This window comes from Nanorana parkeri, unplaced genomic scaffold, assembly GCF_000935625.1.
Source record: "Nanorana parkeri isolate BGI_ZX_2015 unplaced genomic scaffold, ASM93562v1 scaffold160, whole genome shotgun sequence".
Lineage (NCBI taxonomy): Eukaryota > Metazoa > Chordata > Amphibia > Anura > Dicroglossidae > Nanorana > Nanorana parkeri.
In genome coordinates, this window is record NW_017306428.1 from 35324 (window position 1) to 52833 (window position 17510).

At 40.0% G+C, this 17510-nt stretch overlaps 1 protein-coding gene across 1 annotated transcript in view; it reads right to left on the reverse strand.

Moving 5' to 3' along the window:
* CNTLN (centlein) overlaps positions 1-17510 on the reverse strand; it is a 228074-nt gene that overhangs the window by 7743 nt on the left and 202821 nt on the right. Inside the window, exons 20-22 of the mRNA XM_018554459.1 lie at positions 9132-9258; positions 6966-7103; positions 5945-6130 (exon numbers count right to left, since the gene is read on the reverse strand). Of these exons, the coding sequence (XP_018409961.1) occupies positions 5945-6130; positions 6966-7103; positions 9132-9258 (451 nt within the window). The remainder of the gene's footprint in view (positions 1-5944; positions 6131-6965; positions 7104-9131; positions 9259-17510) is intronic.

The following is a 17510-nucleotide window of genomic DNA, read 5'->3' on the forward strand; positions in this document are numbered from 1 at the left end:
TGCCAATAGCTCATACTATGCACAGGAGTGACTTGTTTCCACTCAGTGATTGTTGCTTATGTTTAAAACAGTTTACAAATTGTAACACAACTGGCCCAAAACCATTACAGTTGCCCTTTAAAGTTAACCTGTAACTACAGAACGAAAAAGTCAGATAGTCATAAATATATATACTTATACACATTGTTATAAACATGTATAAAAATGTATACGCAGGTAGCAAGAGGTGCCTGCAGGTACGTTTTCTTATTTTGAAAAGTCACCCCCCCCCAATTCTGGAATGTTTAACATATAAATACCAACTGTCAACTCTGAAAAGAAGAGCTTTAGTATGGCCTGCTGCAAAATAATTCCCTACAGCATTTAGGGTTGAGGAAGACAGGGCTGTTGGGTGGTACAGTACTGGCTAATTTCAGAGCTGGAGCCAGCCATTGTACAATAAGCACATCAAGTTTGGGGGTGTTAGGGGAAGCTCTGTTGGAGAATGAAAGGTGTGTGCAGGTGCCTTTAAGTGTTTTTATAACTGTTTTTCTAGAATGACACATTATAACCATGTAGATACTCAAACACATTAAACACTACAAGTCACCACAAGAGGGAACAGGTGCAATGGCCTCTGCTGGGACCAGGTAAATGGGTCCATATATGGAGCTTGAGGAGGAAAATGAAATTCAAATATCATTCACAATGTATCAGGACCAAAGATAGTTCTATTTTTTTTTTTTGGTGTGTGTGTGTCATACCAGATACTATACCAGATAATACCAGGCTGGAAAAACTGTCAGTAAATTACTAATCCAAAAATGGCAGCCTATATTATGTTGTTGAATAAGTATGGGTACTTTTCTAAACAGCATGGGCAGCCAGGGACTAGATATTAGCTGATCAACAGACACATTTTATCGGACTGTTTAAAAGGATAATTTGTACATTATGTTCATTATACAGAACTCTAAACTATCAGCCCATCAAAATTGAAAGGCTCAATTGACCTGTAAACCCTGAACACGCGTAATACCAGTTCTCTTCTGTAAAGCTCTACCCCCTTCCTATGGAGCTCAAGAAGGAACCTCAGGGCTTTCCCCAATGTGGTGAAGGAGTGGTTCAGATTGGGGATGCTGCTTTAACCCTCTTAGGTGTAGTGAGGGGGCGCAGTTCCCACAAGCATCATTTACCACGGGAAACAATGGGAGGAGCTACCAGTGTATTACCGCATATACTGGTGATTAAATACAGTACCCACAACCAAGGGTTAACGTATAACTCCCCACACTTTATCACATGAACCCCTGCGCAATTGCCTGGAGGAAGCTCCAACTATACACAGTGAGAGTCCAGAGTACAAGCAGTTCTATAGGAGGGTGTAATCTGTAGTTGAACCAGCAGATGGCGCTAGTATAAGGCTGTACAATGATTACAGGCTGTTTAAGCTGAAATACTTGCAGTTGAGACGAGCAGTGCAGTCCTTGCCAGACGGGTGAGAGGTAAGCTGTGCTGACGGGCTGGGTACTCACTCCTGTGAGGTTTTACGGGTTCCACCAGCAGGTTGTGGCAGTTCAGTTGGGGGGTATGAGAGCAATTGCTCAGCGTACAGTTATCCATTGACTGAACGCCGAGCAATTGAATCTCCCTCGCTTTTAAGGAGGGAGCCGGCGGCCGTGGGCGGAGCGTGACGTCACTCCGTGACATCTGAGCTGAAGGAGGGCCCGGGATCTGCGGCCCAGACGCTGCAGCTGGGAATGTCCGTGACATGTTCATTTATTTCTTCTCAGTCGCCATAGCCATGACAAGACCCCTTTTGTGCTCGTCAAATAATTAGATGTGCTGGACTCTCACTCGCTAAAAACAGCTGTCTATGGAATTATCCATACCCTGCAGGCTGGATTAGAGCAATTCAAGAATCTTTCTCCAATCTTGTAAACACTGTACATAGGTAGAAAGCACCTCCTGTGAAGCCTTCCTTAATATCACACCAAGATTTATCAGCAGCAGCTGTCAAATAGCCATTGCAAAGCAGGCGTAAATAAAAATGCCTTTTGTGGAGACTTATTTATGTTTGTTGGTATTTTTCTTTCTGCTCTAAGATGTGCTTCTGAAGGGGAGTAGTAAAAATTGAAAACTCGATGGACTTGAGTCTTTTTTCAAACTGACTACGTAACTATGTAAATGCCACAATAGCACCATTAATTTCTTCTCCTTTGATTTGGGTATTCCGAACTGCATTGCAGCGGATGCACACTTGCTCTATGTTGCAACCATGTTTGTAAACAGAGAGCAATGATATCTATGCACAAGATGCATGTAAATCACAAACAGTGCCTTTTGCATATAAGGCCGAGCACTCAAGGGTTTGCTAGCTTCAGGGCAACAAGGTGGATAGTCACAGTTTACTGATAAAGTAAAATGTGAGATGTCTCCAGGGCCTAAGAGATGTCATGTTGAATAATGCTAGTGATAACACAGCATAGATGAGTGGCTCTGTCATGTCTTACAACGGAAAGATAAAATATTTTATATGACAGAAGGAGACATCCCCTTATCTCCTATAAATTACACAAATGTTCTTATTATTACAGAGAAAGTGTCTAAAATTCATCAATGCACAGTGGAGCGATGTCTGATAACTCAGTTCCTTTGGGGTCTATATAACTATTTGAAAACTCTTTCTCTTTCAAAAAAAATAATTTCAAACTGTATATTTGACTAATTTAGTATGTATTTGCCTAGTATAGGCCAACTGACTTCCATTTTGTAAAGTATCACTTCCTGCAGCTTTTTTTCATGAACACTAAGCCCTCAAGGGCATGTACTGATTCACATGCCAGTTTGCATTTATGCACCTAATATTTCCCATGCTAATAATCCTGTCTATGCCTCTCTATTAACCTTGTTGTAATATGTCAGTGATCTAACTAAAACACTGGCAGTAATAAAGCTGAAGAAACAAAGTTGTTCCCAGTCGAAGAGTGGGATGGCAAGGAGTAGAATGAGTGTGTCTGGTGTGCAACAGTCAATCATATTTATACACAACCTCCCAGTTAAAGAATTCTCAGTACTGATACCTCCAGTACATCAACCTGGACAGCTCAATTTAGCATCAAACCTTGAGTGATTTAAAGTAACAGGAATGTAAATGTAATTAAAAAAAACATAAGGTTAAACTTTGCCCTCAAAGCACTTGTGGAAAATTTATATCTCAGTTTAACTGTGTATCATTTATACAAGGATTGCTACATTAAAAGAGAACTATGGGGTAATCGTTTCATTCCATAGTTCTCTTTAGGGTCACGGGAGGATATATACTGACCTTTTCCCACGACCCAAAGCTCAGGATATAGCGGGCTATTGCCCGCTATATACTGAGAGAACCGCAGCCGAGACAGATCCCAACAATACTGTCGAGATCCAGCCAGCTGGCTGATTGACAGTGGGCTCTGCCTATCTAGAGGCAGATCCAGCTGTGCCCGCCCCTCCCCCGTCCGTTCCTGCACTAAGCACTGGAGGATCGGAGAGGGGGGAATCCCTGCGGGGAGCAGTGACTGACAGTCACTGCTCTCTGCAGGGAGATGATTGGGAAATGAACGTGCAATGATATGTGTTATCTCACTTCCCGATCTATAGAGTCGATGTGTGACAGTTTAAATGTCACACGTCGGCTCTAACTATGAGGATGAGTGTAAATCACTCACCTCATAGTTCTCCTTTAAATAATAATTCTATGCTACAACATTATGTATGTTTTTAATACTTAAGGCCGTAGAGTAAATTCACTGGTGCTAAATTATCAATTTTATTCTGGGTGGAGGTGATTTGCACTGATCTAGTGCTGGAAAGTTTGCTCACTACTCATGCAGCTACTGCTATATGCTCTGATTTAGAGGAGTGTCTCTGTACCCTTGTGGCCACTGTGGTACCTACTGCTTATGCCTACATTCCTATTGGGTCCTGCAGTGACTAGAAGGGCAGCAGGAAGAACCACAGGGGCCAGTGAGGGGATCCACTATTTTGCCAACCTGAGAAGTCAAATTGGATTGGTATTAGAAGCTGTCCTATAAGGTGAAATGTTAGCAAATGGGACGACAGACAGGTATGTAAAAAGTAAAGCAACTTTCTTCTAACATTAGTGCCTTTGTAGCTTTGCTGACCCCCAGATAGAGACACTTTAAGTTTCTATTCTACACATAAGCAAAACCTGTTAATATTTTATTGATATGCTGTATTGACACATGAGTTTTTGACATTGCAGCAGTGTGAGCATTACCTATAAAGGTGGTGGCACATTGGCTGCCTGGTTTAAGGACTGGTGCCTGAGCTTTTTTAGGCCAAACACTTTTGCACCAAGTGCAAAGAATATTCAGTTGTGGGTGACAAGGTACAAAAACTGCCTCAGCTGCTGCTAGAAAACTGTCGGCAGCATTTCTGACTACAAATAAAGTTCCTGACAACAGCAGACAAATTAGAAATATCACAAATGCTGAAAAAACATGCATGGAAATCAATTAGCAGTTTAAAACTTTACTAACAATGTACTCCACAAATTACCTAAGCAGCAGAGTTTTGCATTGAAAACAGCCCTCATACTTCCGGTTCCGGCGCCCACCTCATCGGCTGCACATGTAACGTGCTCCGGCTACTCGGGACCACCACAAGCCTATAAAATCTATTTGCTGCTCCCCGACACCACCGATCAGGCTTCTCTATCGCACAGCACTGATCAGGGCATCGGATGGATAAATTTGTAGCCCGAACCGGCGATCGCTCTCGCTCGGATCACCGGAGGTGTGAGAAAGGCGCCAACGGGCCTTCCCAGGCCTCTACGTCACCCTCCTCTATGGCTGGATCGGGATCGGAGGAGGAAAACGCCGCGAACCCTTCCACCATCGCAGCGGCAGTGGCTAAACTCCTCAGGCCTACCATACAAGAGGCAGTGGATAGTGCCGTTTCCAAGGGAATCCAGGCACTGCGCCATGAGATAATCGCCCAATCACAGCGCCTCACAGAAGCGGAATCCCGCATCACGCTGTTGGAAGACGAGCTGGCTAAAGCCCACACGAACATACAGGAGACGGTAAAAACCCAAAGATACCTACTGGAGAAAGTCGATGACCTCGAGAACCGGTCCAGGCGTAACAACCTGCGCATAGTGGGCATTCCGGAAAGTTATCCCCCTGCCGCATTGATGGAACTGTGTACCCGTACTATTCCCTCCATTCTGGGCATCTCCACTGCGTGCGCAGTGGAAAGAGCACATCGCCTCGGTACACAAAAAAAAAAAAAAAAAAAAAAAAAAAAAAAAAAAAAAAAAAAAAAAAAAAAAAAAAAAAAAAAAAAAAAAAAAAAAAAAAAAAAAAAAAAAAAAAAAAAAAAAAAAAAAAAAAAAAAAAAAAAAAAAAAAAAAAAAAAAAAAAAAAAAAAAAAAAAAAAAAAAAAAAAAAAAAAAAAAAAAAAAAAAAAAAAAAAAAAAAAAAAAAAAAAAAAAAAAAAAAAAAGAGAACAAATACGTGTATTGTACTGTATTCTTACGGTCACATGGTGACCTTGTTTAAACCTAAATAAAATATTTTGGAAAAAAAAGAAAACAGCCCTCATGCCATCACCTGAACACTTGTCACTCACATATAGTCTGTCTCAGTTGTACATTCCTTATCTTACTCTTCTCGTCAGTAAGATCTGATATACTCTGTTATACAAGACATTCTTTTCTGCAAATGTTGCAGACACTGCTATTTAATGAAGACATCAGCTTCACTTCCAGTCAATCAGACCAGTGGGCTGATGTATGAAACACAGAACAGGAAGTCTGGGGAAACAAATACAATTATTTTTTCCCCCCAGTTCTTATGTATCAGATACACAATGCTGAAACCATTATAATTTCAAGTATTAAGAAAAAATTAAGGAATTAAATACAAAAGTATTACATTTCAACACATAAAACCCATACCTTAATAAATGTTACAAATTCATCCATCCTCCTATTGCCATGTAACAACTTATTCTGTACCACCTCCAAGGCTTGTTCACTCTGCATTGCTAAGTTGTGAAGTTGTTGTTTAGCGGTAATTTCCAGTTCTGACATGGCACGTTCAGCTTCAACCAGTTTTCCTTCCAAGTCGCTGACTTTTACATTCTGTAACATACAAGCCTATTTATGCCCCGTTTTTTTCTTTAAAAAGGCACTTTGGTCCTATTTCAATACTGACTTTAGCAAATCTTATGTTTATGCATTTGAAAATATTTTTCTATCTTTAATAACTCAACAGAATGCTTTTAGTGTGTCCTAAAAGTGATTTGATAAAAGTTTAATGAAGAACAGGGATCGAGATACAAAAAGTAAGCACCTCTGTGTAAAATAATCCTTAGTTCACGTAAATAACACTTTTATGAGTTTATGGCTGAATTGAATCATCTAAAGTAAAGGGTTATTTTGCAAGCTCCAAGCTATGTGTGGAGGGGGGAAAATGGAATATACAGTGGGCAAATAAACTACTGTAACCCCTTCTCCTTTTTTTAAAAAAATACAACTTTCAGATTTGGTTTAGGATGTGACAAAAAAAAAAAGTGTCACATAATTTTTTTTTCCGAGTACAATGAGCATTCCTTTTGTGTAAGGTACAAGTGTTCCTTCATCAACAAAATGAAAGGAATGTTATTTCGTCTATTTTGTTCCTTTATGTTCCATGTACTTAGCTAATCTTTCATTTCTAGTCCTTCTTTGCCATCTGTCCTCTCTCAAAGCATATACAGCAAGCCATACACATTTACCAAGTGCCTGCCGACACAGTAACTTAGAGATGCAGTCTCTCACATAGTCAACTTGATGACCTCAGCAAGCAGCAAGTAAAGAATGTTTCCTTTGCTGCCCCTTAGGATGGGGCCAACATATGCAAGGTCATCACCTAACCTCATTGTATAACTGGTCATCTTGAGCAAAGATAGAAAAACATATTAGGGAAATCGCATACCTTCTTCTCTAGTTCATCCTTTATTTTGTAGTACATTTGCTCATAATGTGACTTCTCCTTGGTGACTACATTTAATCTCTGTTTTAATGAATCCATTGACGTCTTCTTGTGAGAACATTCTTCTGTCATTGCTTTAACCTGGGAAAAAGCAAACTAAAAATAAGTGCTACGTAACAGATATGTTGTACCCATTATTTAGAATAAACACACTGCTGCAAATATTCCATCACCACATGTGACATGTTACAGTGCAAGGAGGATTCGGTGGCATCTAAGGTTCTCATCCATACAAGGTGATAGGCTCTCACATTCATGTCTCACAAGCAGGAAACTGGATTTGCAGTTTCCTCTGGGGATTTACAATGATCTTAAAAATCCAAGTATTTAAATGTATATTTGTCATAAAACATATGTGGGTTGACATTGGGACCTCCATCTGAAAAAGCTAATTGCCTGGATGTCTCTGACTTCAATGCTTTTGAATAACAGACCTACAATAAACAGGCAGCAAAAGAGAGTACGTATCTCTATACTTGTTCCAGTAATATTTTGTAAAATCTGTGGGTAGATCTCAAACACACACTGCATACAACCTTAAAATAGGAAAAGTGAGCAATTATTCCTAAAGCAAAAATAGTAGCAATGTTTGCTGGCTACAGAAAATGTTTGAGGGCTGTTAGTTCTACCAAAGAGGGAGTTTGCAAGTACACACTGATGGGGTGTACAAACACAGCTATAAGAATGAATGAGGCAGCGGCGGCAGTAATTGCAAGGCCCAGTCAATACTTGTTTTTTTGTTTGTACAAAAGCTGTGCAGCGGCGGGCAGGGCTGAACAGTGAAGCTCTCTGGAGAGGTGATGAAGGTATTTTGCTATGTGGATCACACGAAGGGAAAGGTTGGAAGCAGTCAAGGATGACATCACTAAAAATGACAATGTCCTTATCGTAAAACTATGTCTGCAGCCAAAGTAATTAAACAAATTGTGTTGTAACTTCCCTTACTTTGCACTGTCTCTAATGTAGTATGAGGAGGAATACAATGGGGGTAGTTTCCCACTTTTCAAGGTACATAAAGCCACCATCCCTCTTTCTACCCAACCAGGAAGGCTTTGCCCCCTGTCCAATCAGAATCACAAGCACCAGTGTTGGCATTAACAGAAGCCAGGGGGGACAGTGGCTTTTGTGATTTGGGAAGTAGAAGTTGAGAATGAATGAGGAAATGCAACAAAAGAAACACTTAAACTTCAGTAAAGTTTGATACTCTCCTCCTGGCTGGATGTAATCAGTATAGCAGGAGAGTATACTCTCTAGCAGAGCTGGCCATTCTTCTGTATTGACATAGCTCCCAACCATGTGTCTAAACATGACTGCAGAGACTAGGCATCAGTGTTAGACCCAATGCTCTTACTAATCAGCAGTCAGTAACAATACTGAAAGCAAGCCTGCAAAGTAGACTGGGTCATCCAGTGTAACAATTCTAAACTTGTGAGGTTACAGTTAGAATTCTGGACATGCTTTATTGCAGAAGTCATTACTATAATATGAAGTGCTACAGGAATATGAGCAAGTGTAATAACCAATAATGGCAACTGGGATGGGCAGCTCAAACCAGTATATGTGAACCAAGAATCCATTTGGTATGATGCAATGTGTGCTAGAAGTATTAGAGTATACATTAGTATACAGAGGATCAACTGAGAATATTCATTATGTAATGAGAAGTAGTGAAAGCTATTGGCCACAAGCTGAACATACGAAAGGAAACCACTAATGAGTAGCATAGGAGACAGTTTAGACAGGAAAAACTACTGACAGGAGTTCTCTTTTAACCATTTAACTATATGCATAAACAAAATACATTGCTTTCATTTTTGCAAATATCATATGTGTGCATTATTATTTGTGTGCGCTACCTATACTGTTGAACAACTTACTGTATGCCAGGAAATGCAGCTTTCTTTTGTTATCTTTAACATGATCGTGCATAGAACAACAGTTTTCTGAACCTTATTATGTGTTATTTTGCTATCAAGAAAATGCCTGTCATGGGAAGATGTTAGCTGACCTCTGGGGTATTATTAAGCTGCACGTGCATTGCACTGTACTACATTCCAAGGTGATTTAGTGAATAATAGGCTTGGGGAATAAGTATACAGAGTACATTACCTTCCTTTCAAGATTTTCTAACATTTCTTTGCTGGGTCTTTCGTTTTCCTGGTAGATTTTCAGACGGGTTTTCAGATCCTCTATGAAATGCCTTTTCATGTTGACATCCCTTTCCATCCGAGCCACCCTAGAGAGCAAAGGTCCATGTTACTACTATTCAATTCAGATTTATACTACTCTCAAAGAAGCAGGTACTATGAGCTTTTCTATGCATTCAAAATGCGGCCAAACAGGGACATCATCCTGCATCGCACTGGAATAGTGCGTGCTTCTTATCACCAGCTTACAAATAATTACTTATCATCAATAGCCTTGTGTGAATGAGTATCAAAATATGTTATTTCCAATCATTTGTGAGTATTATAATGTATATTAGTACACAAGGAAAAACAATAACAGAATGCAGAATTGATTATCTACCTTTTTTTTTCATTTTGAGATTTCAAAATAAAATTTTTCCCTAGTAAGATATGTTAAATCAACTCTGTAGCAGCATATCTAGTTCCAAAAGCTATACATAAATGCATAAATGGGATACATAACTGAAATGAATACATTTTACTTATACATCAAGCCCAACCCTGAACTAACACATTCAGTTTTCATTGCCCTAACTCCTTTTTTCCTGTTACAGCATTGGTGCACTGTGTCTAAACATGACTTGGCAGACAATAGGCATCAGTGTTAGACCCAATGCTCTGAGTAATCAGTAACAATACTGATCTGACACCCCTCCTTCCCTTCTCAATACTTTGTGAGGATACTTGTGATTAGGGTTCTGGTTGTTACTCGGCTATACCAGCACAGAGCAACAGAGAGAAGAGCAGAAAGCAGCATTTCCAATGAGAAGAAAAAACAAAGGTAAAATCTGCCCAAGCAAAAATCAGTCACAAATCATTACATGTGGGAGTACAGAACTCTAAATAGATTTAAAAAAAAGTTTGTGCAATGGGAGTGCATGGGTGGGAGAGGATGGAAATAGGTGGATTCATGGGAGGAAAGGGTCTCAGCGTGTGTGATGGCAGAGAGGTGATGTTTTCTGTCCAAAAAGCAGAATAAATGGTTGCACAGGTGATTAAAATATGTTATCTTTGTCCCTGTTGCAGACTTCACTTCCTGTCTAGTAAAATCATTGTCACTGGGACAGAAACTAGGAAAAAAATCTAAAAGAGCTGCACATAGCAGTAAATACCTAAAGGAGGTTCTAATCCTACCTCATTGTACTGAAAACATGGCTGGACATACACTTTAATAAAGCTTTCACATATGTTAAAGAAACCTTTTGTGTCTTGTTCCTTATTTATGGATGTATTAATCCACTCAAACCTGAGTATGTATTAATTTACAAACATAAAGATTTAGTTATTCCACAACAGGCTCAAGATTTCTTCAGTTTTGCAATATTGGTTAATGCTGGTTACTCTATGACAAGAATAAGCAAAAGTGTTTAAAAGAAGACTTGGAAGTAGAAAAAAGTGCTGGATCTGTGTGATTATTCTGTTGGTGTTTATCATCCAATAGTGATTATGTGATGGGTATATGTGTAATCTGGCTAATGGATAGGCAGCTATCACTGGCCTAAGGGTTTGGTCTTGCACAGGGCAGCATCATAGGCCTTTAACTTAATACTCTGCTCTTCTATATACTCATATCTCTCATTTAGAAACATAGCTTATTGTAATGTATTAACACAATGGGCACAACACTCTATAATTGGTGGTTTTAGGGGAATAGGAAGTCTAGTACAGCACATCTGATTGTGACAGACGTCAGGCCACCACCGCAGAGCTACACAGAATATGTAGCTTCAGATTATTCTGCATTGCTGTATAATGTTTTGCTAGGATTTGTAGTTCTCTATAGCTGGTGGTATTCTGCATTGCTATATAATGTACTGCTGGGATTTGTAGAACCAATACAGATTGGAGTCAGTGGTGGAACTACCATGGTCACAGCGGATGCAGCTGCAACCTGGCCCTAGCGCTCCACCACTGTCCTAAAATCATTAGTCTGTATTCTTTAGAAAAACTGTCACATAACACTAAAAAAGTAATTGGTAACAGTGAGTACTTCAGGAAAAGTATCCATACTCGTACTCGGTTTTGAAAAAATGGTATTGTGCATTAATCACAACTTACTGTTGAAACCCTTCAAGTTTAGGTATTATTGGGTGCATTCATAAAATCAGTGTTCTGTGCGCTAAATATTTGCCACAATTTTAGTAATTTATCTGGGCCTATAATTCTTCATATTTCAATGTATATATTACTTTTCTATTTACGCTGCTGTCAGCTGCACTGTTCATGAGTGGCAGATAAACACAGCATATCTTAAATAGGAATTCTGCGTCATATAAATGAGGCTCATTTTGGCTGTCCTGGGGACTGCTTCCTTTTGGACAGGAAGTGAAAAAGCTTAGCTCTATAAAAAAAATAAAAAAATAGAATGTCTGTTAGGATTGGATTTATAAGATTTCCTGTGTGGGAAACAGGAACTGGGGGCAAAGGAATGTTCTGTGGCCCCAGGTGCCAATAAAAACTTGACAAAGGTTCTAACCTTTTACCACACTTTTCAAAATATGTGTAAAACCTGCCTTTGGCGCTTAGTGGAAAACTGTGCTACACTTTTATTTTCTCTCTGAACATTAATTAAAGGGCATTGCAAAGAGACACACTTCCTGTCAGTAGGCACCCAGTCACCCATAAGACCTGCTGACTGCCTTAGTCAATCACAGCAGATGTGTCCTATGTGGTACACACAACTTCTGGACTGCAAACACTTAAAACAGCATCTTGTTTTATCTAGATGACAAATAGTTAATTGCAGGAGCCACCCTCCCTCTGCACAGGGAAGAGCCACATTCCTCCCCAACTGTAAGTTGTTATGTTGCAGACTTCCACTTATAGAAGTGCACTAAGGAGTATGGAAAGCTCAGAGCTGTACATATTAACTTACATTATGTTTTGTAAATGTCAATCACTGTTGCTCCAACTGAACTGGCTCCACCTGACTCTTCCTACCACCCAGTACACCATAGGACAAAATAATGATGGATGAGAAAGTAACCCCATTTTGTTTCCAGTTTTAAGGCAAAAATAGACAAATGTTGAAAGAAGAGCATAACGCTGTGTGTGTGTGTGTGTCGCTTATAAAAGTACAGACTGCTGCATACTGGAGTTTAGCTTTAAAGAATGCATAAAGAGTCGCACAGCAGAAAATGTAAAAAAAAAAGAGTGAATCTGGGCTTAAACCCTTTCGCTGCCACCAAATAGGCCCCTGGTGTCTTCTTAAATACCGGGGTTTTAAACCCCCTTCCTGGCCAGGCCATTTTTTAGTATTTAGCACTGAGGTACTTTGAATGAAATTTATTCAGTTATACAACGCTGTACTGAAATTAATTTTATACCATTTTTTTGGGACAGACTGAGCTTTCTTTTGGTGGTATTTAATCACCACTGGGGGTTTTATTTTTTACCATATTAAGGAAAAATTACCAAAAATTTGAAAAAAAAAAACTTTCCCCTACATTATGTTGTGAAATATTTATTACTAACCAATTTATTTTTTAAATATAAAAGATGGGGTCTTGTCGGGTAAAGAGACACCAAACATGACAGGCCTTAAAGTTGTGAAACCGCTACAAACGACAATACCCAAAATTGCCTATAGGCAGCAATTTAAAAGCTTTTACCACTCATCAGTTTAGTGTCATCAGTGATCAACCACCCAAGAATTATTGCTCGCACTCGTGGTGATATGTAACATGCGCAGCACAATTGTCGTTTTCGCGCATTTGTGCATCCCGATGTGTATTAACGTTTGCATGTGCATAATCATGGGGTTCTTTTCTTTTTTTTTATATGCGACTCATTTTTTTTTTTACACTTATTTAATCTTATTGCTATCACATAGGGGGCTAACGATCCCCTATGTGATAGCACAGGCACACGTATCGGTCCTCTTTATGGAGAAATTAGGGGTTTCTAAGATCCATAATGTCATCTGCGACCCCCAAAGAAGCTGATGAAGCAGAAATCTGCTTCACTGCTTCTTCTCTGGCTATAGCAGCCAGAGAAATGACAGGTGAATGCGCAAGTGATGTAATACACACCACTTACGCATTCAGAGATCGGAGCGGAGTTCAGCAGATAGGAGAGTGCTGATCTCCCTCCAGTCTTAATGCAGAGAGCTGCCGAGCCGGTCCCGGGCCCACGGAGGGGCAGCGGAACCCTGGATAGCCGATAACGGTGGTGGAGGTGAGGGCGGCACTGAAAGAGGGGGGCACATACTGTCGGCCACCATACAAGCCGTCAACTGGGCTATAGAGCAGCCCGAACACTTGCTACTAAACAGCCGTTACAACTGTCAGTATGTTCTGCTAGATGTGGTAAAGCTGTATATTTACCACATCCTGCTGTAGGGAGCTTGCCATCCGTCCATTTAAAGCAAGCAGTTATAGAAAACATGTTACTGCTCGTCACCCCACCTGTCCGCCCCCATGAATGCAAACATGTGTTGGGTGCTCTTGTGTAGGAAAATGAGTGCACCACAGGTTACATATCACCCTCCCATGCTAGAGTGAGAGCAAAAATTCTAGGGCCATCATTCATGATTAACTCTAATATGATACCTGTAAAGGCTTTGAAAGCATTACTACACTGTGATTGCACTCGCAATTTTGAAGCTTTGCAGTTTGACATGATTGATATTGATTTACTCGGTGCCAACTAATCTTTTATATTTTGGCAAAAATAGAACATTATATTGTGTTTACTAAAATACATTATAATATATATTTGGAATTTGGGTTTGGTAAACAGTTGCGCTAATATCATTCAACATAACAAAATTGCAACTATAAAGGAGTTGGAGATTGTTTTAATACTAGCATTGTCAATTATTCATCAATGAACCAGCAATTTGGGGGTTACATGAACTTGTTGATCTGCGTGCAAGCAGTTTTTTATGCCTGAAACTTAAGAATTGCAGATTATTGCACCTGCTAAATATGGACATTAATATGGGACAATCTGATGGTGTGTCTGGGAGAAGGTCCCTGCATTTGATAGATGAAGACTGTTTTCTATATAAATAATTCACATGCCCTTTAGGGCCTGTTCACACGACATCCGTTTTGTGTGCTGACCGGATCCGTACGCTGCTGCACTCAAAATGCATCCCAATGTATCCCTATGTGTTTTATGGGCTACAGTTCTCACGTGCGCAGTCCGTTCAGCTTACGACAGAAAAAATACTGCATGTCACATTTTTTCCGGTCCGAAACGCACGAACGCGCACGAAACGCAATGCAAACGGAACAGAAACGCAACGCAATGCAGCTAAGGAAAAAAAAAATTGTATTCTTGCTTCACTTATTATGATGTTATCAACGATAGACAGACAGGTTGGGGTAGAGGTAACGACATGAACTGCAAACATTTGGAGCATGCCCATTACCTTGCCATGGACATACGAGTAAAGGAAACATTTTTATCCGGGTGACCTCGCAAATCCTCATACAAACTCCAGAATTGACCCTTGGAGTCCCAGAGCCTCAAGATTGGGTGTACCCAATAACGACATTTCCTGCGGGCTCGTTCTCTGCAGATTGCTATAGCCAGCACCATCAACATGCCTGCAAATATGTGATACATGTCTGATCACCAGCTTTACATACACAAAGGGAAGTAGATGTTCCGAGAGGGCGGAAGTGACCTCAGAGGCTGAATCTGCATACTGACAGCCCCTTGGCTAAAAAAATGAACTGTCAGCATCCGGACCGAAAACGTGTCAATAACGCACTGCATCAGCAGCTCCACGTCTGCTGATCAGGACCTGATCGCATGTGAACAGGCCCTTAGAGATTATGTCCTGCGATTTTAAAATGAACAGGATCTGGTTCAATGGATACTTTAAAAGCCCTGCAATCGGTTACTAAGGTGCACAGTCACTGCTTTACACTTTTCGATGTTAAAAAGAACAAAGTGATCACTAAGCATGCCTTTGTACTGAGCAACGTCATTAACAGATTAAGGTCTACAAATCTGATTAGCAAATACACTAAGGATGCGCCGATACCGGTATTTTGGTACCGAGTACGAGCACCGATAATTTTTTTCCGGTACTCGCCGATACCAATTACCGAGTAACGGAAGTCCCATTCAGGAAGCCAGGTGGCATGTAATGACTTGCCACCTGGCTTCCTGATTAGTGGGGCAGCGTGTAAAGACCCGCCACCCGGCTTCCTGGTTTACAAGAAAGTCTGTCCGCTCTTACCTTGGTATGTCCAGCCTGTCACCCCCGGGGCCTTTCCATCCAGAACGCGGCTTTCCTCCGGTACCCAGCGCGAGCCGTCTGGCCGGCCAATCAGGAAGCCGGGCGCCGTGTAATGACGCAACACCCTGCTTTCTGATTGGCCGGCTCCATGCTCCCTCGTCATGAGATGACGAGGGAGCATGAAGCCAGCTTCCTGGCCAATCAGAATGCCTGGCCCTGCGTAATTACACGGCGCCTGGCTTCCTGATTGGCCAGCTTCCCGAGAGAGCATGGAGCCGCTTCCCGGCCAATCAGGAAACGGGCAGCGTGTAATGATGCTCTGCCCGGCTTCCTGATATAGGAACTACTTGTGCTAGGCATCGGAGCTTTTGGGAGAGTACAAGTACTCGGCCAAATACTCGGAATCGGCACCGATATCGATACTTGTATCGGTGCATCCCTAAAATACACTGTATATTTTTCCACAGTCTGTAGCATACATTGTGGGCTTGTGACAAGCACACATAGCAGTTCTTAAAAGATAAAATACTGTGTCTTATAATGTAATTTTCTTTCTTCAAAAATGTTATTAGAGGATCTAAAATAAATATCATAGCATAAATTGCTACTTTCCTTTACAATTACAATTATTGCACCTAATAAAAAATGGAAACAAAATGGAATTGAAGCAGACCTTTACACTCAAAAATCAAATTCCTACAATGCATCCCTCTATGTATGATGATTATGAATAACATAGACATGTCAGGTGTAAAATGCTGTGATTTTGAAATACTTACACATGCAGATCTCCGGCTGCTGCAGGTATCCAACACTTCCGGGTGTGTTCAATACTCACTACACCATCATGCACTCTGGTTCCTCCCACCTATTCCTACAGGATGTAGGAGATGGCAGGAGGAACCACAGTCAGTAAGTGTGGTAAACATGGAATATGGGAAAAAAGGAAGTCTAAACACACTGCACTTCTCCTTTCTCACAGCCTTTACAGCTGCAGCTAGTAACTAATAGAAAAGTAAAATCTTACTGTTTCCTCTAAACGGCTCCACTCTTGCCACCTACGTTAGCATTAAATAACCAAAAAGGAGGCTTATGGGCAAGAGAGGGATAAACCGAGCATGACTTTTACAGGAAAAGCCAACATTTGCATACAGTATATCTTCAGCAGTCAAGATCTATCAATCTACTGATCGATATGACATCCTCCTTTCATTAAAGTTTATATCTATTTATGCATTTTTGCTTATCATAGGCACAGTTTAAATTGCTCAAAATTAGTTTATTGCAGGGTAGGTGTATGGCACTAAAAAAAAAATGGAAATAAAGTAGAATTTTTTTTATAAATGATAGCAGAAGCCAAGTCAGTATTGTGCACAGCTTTGTACTATTTATATAGGGCTATATATGTAAGTTTGTTTAAAAAAAATGCCCCACATTAATCTAAATACCATTAATTGAAGTTCATTATCATTAAATATAGATTAATCATATTTATTTATTCATTAATAAATAACGGCTATTGTACAGCAACACAACTAATATGAGGTCCTATAGGATACGATCATCTTTATGGAATGTATACACATTATCCAGAAGTGATGGTGAGAATTTTATTTCTTTAGGTCTATTCTTGACTCTTTACTTCATATATTGTTGCCATTTTTGGTAGATCCTGATGGAAATGGTTAATTTAGTTCACACCTATTCCCTGAGAGGGCATAATGTTTTCAAGATTAAATGTGTGTAAGGCAAAACAAATGACAATCCAAGCTTTTGTTTCCAGTTCTGCACCATTTCAAATGAACATAGAATGCAAACACTCCCTACAGATGTACGTTTACTGCGTTTCTCAGTTGGCAATTTGAAGTTCAGCTAAGTTTTAAAACTGAATTAGAACAACTGTTTAGAAATCAGTATGTAATTATTCCATTTCCAACCTATACATTATTCTAAATTCATGTAGTTAGCCACTCATAGCCTAACAAATGTATACACTGCACTCTTCATTAACACATTTCTTGTACAATCATAGATAAGCATTAGAGCAGCAAGTTAACAAATCAAACATTATAATCTAGTTTAAAGAATAAAAAAAAAAATATA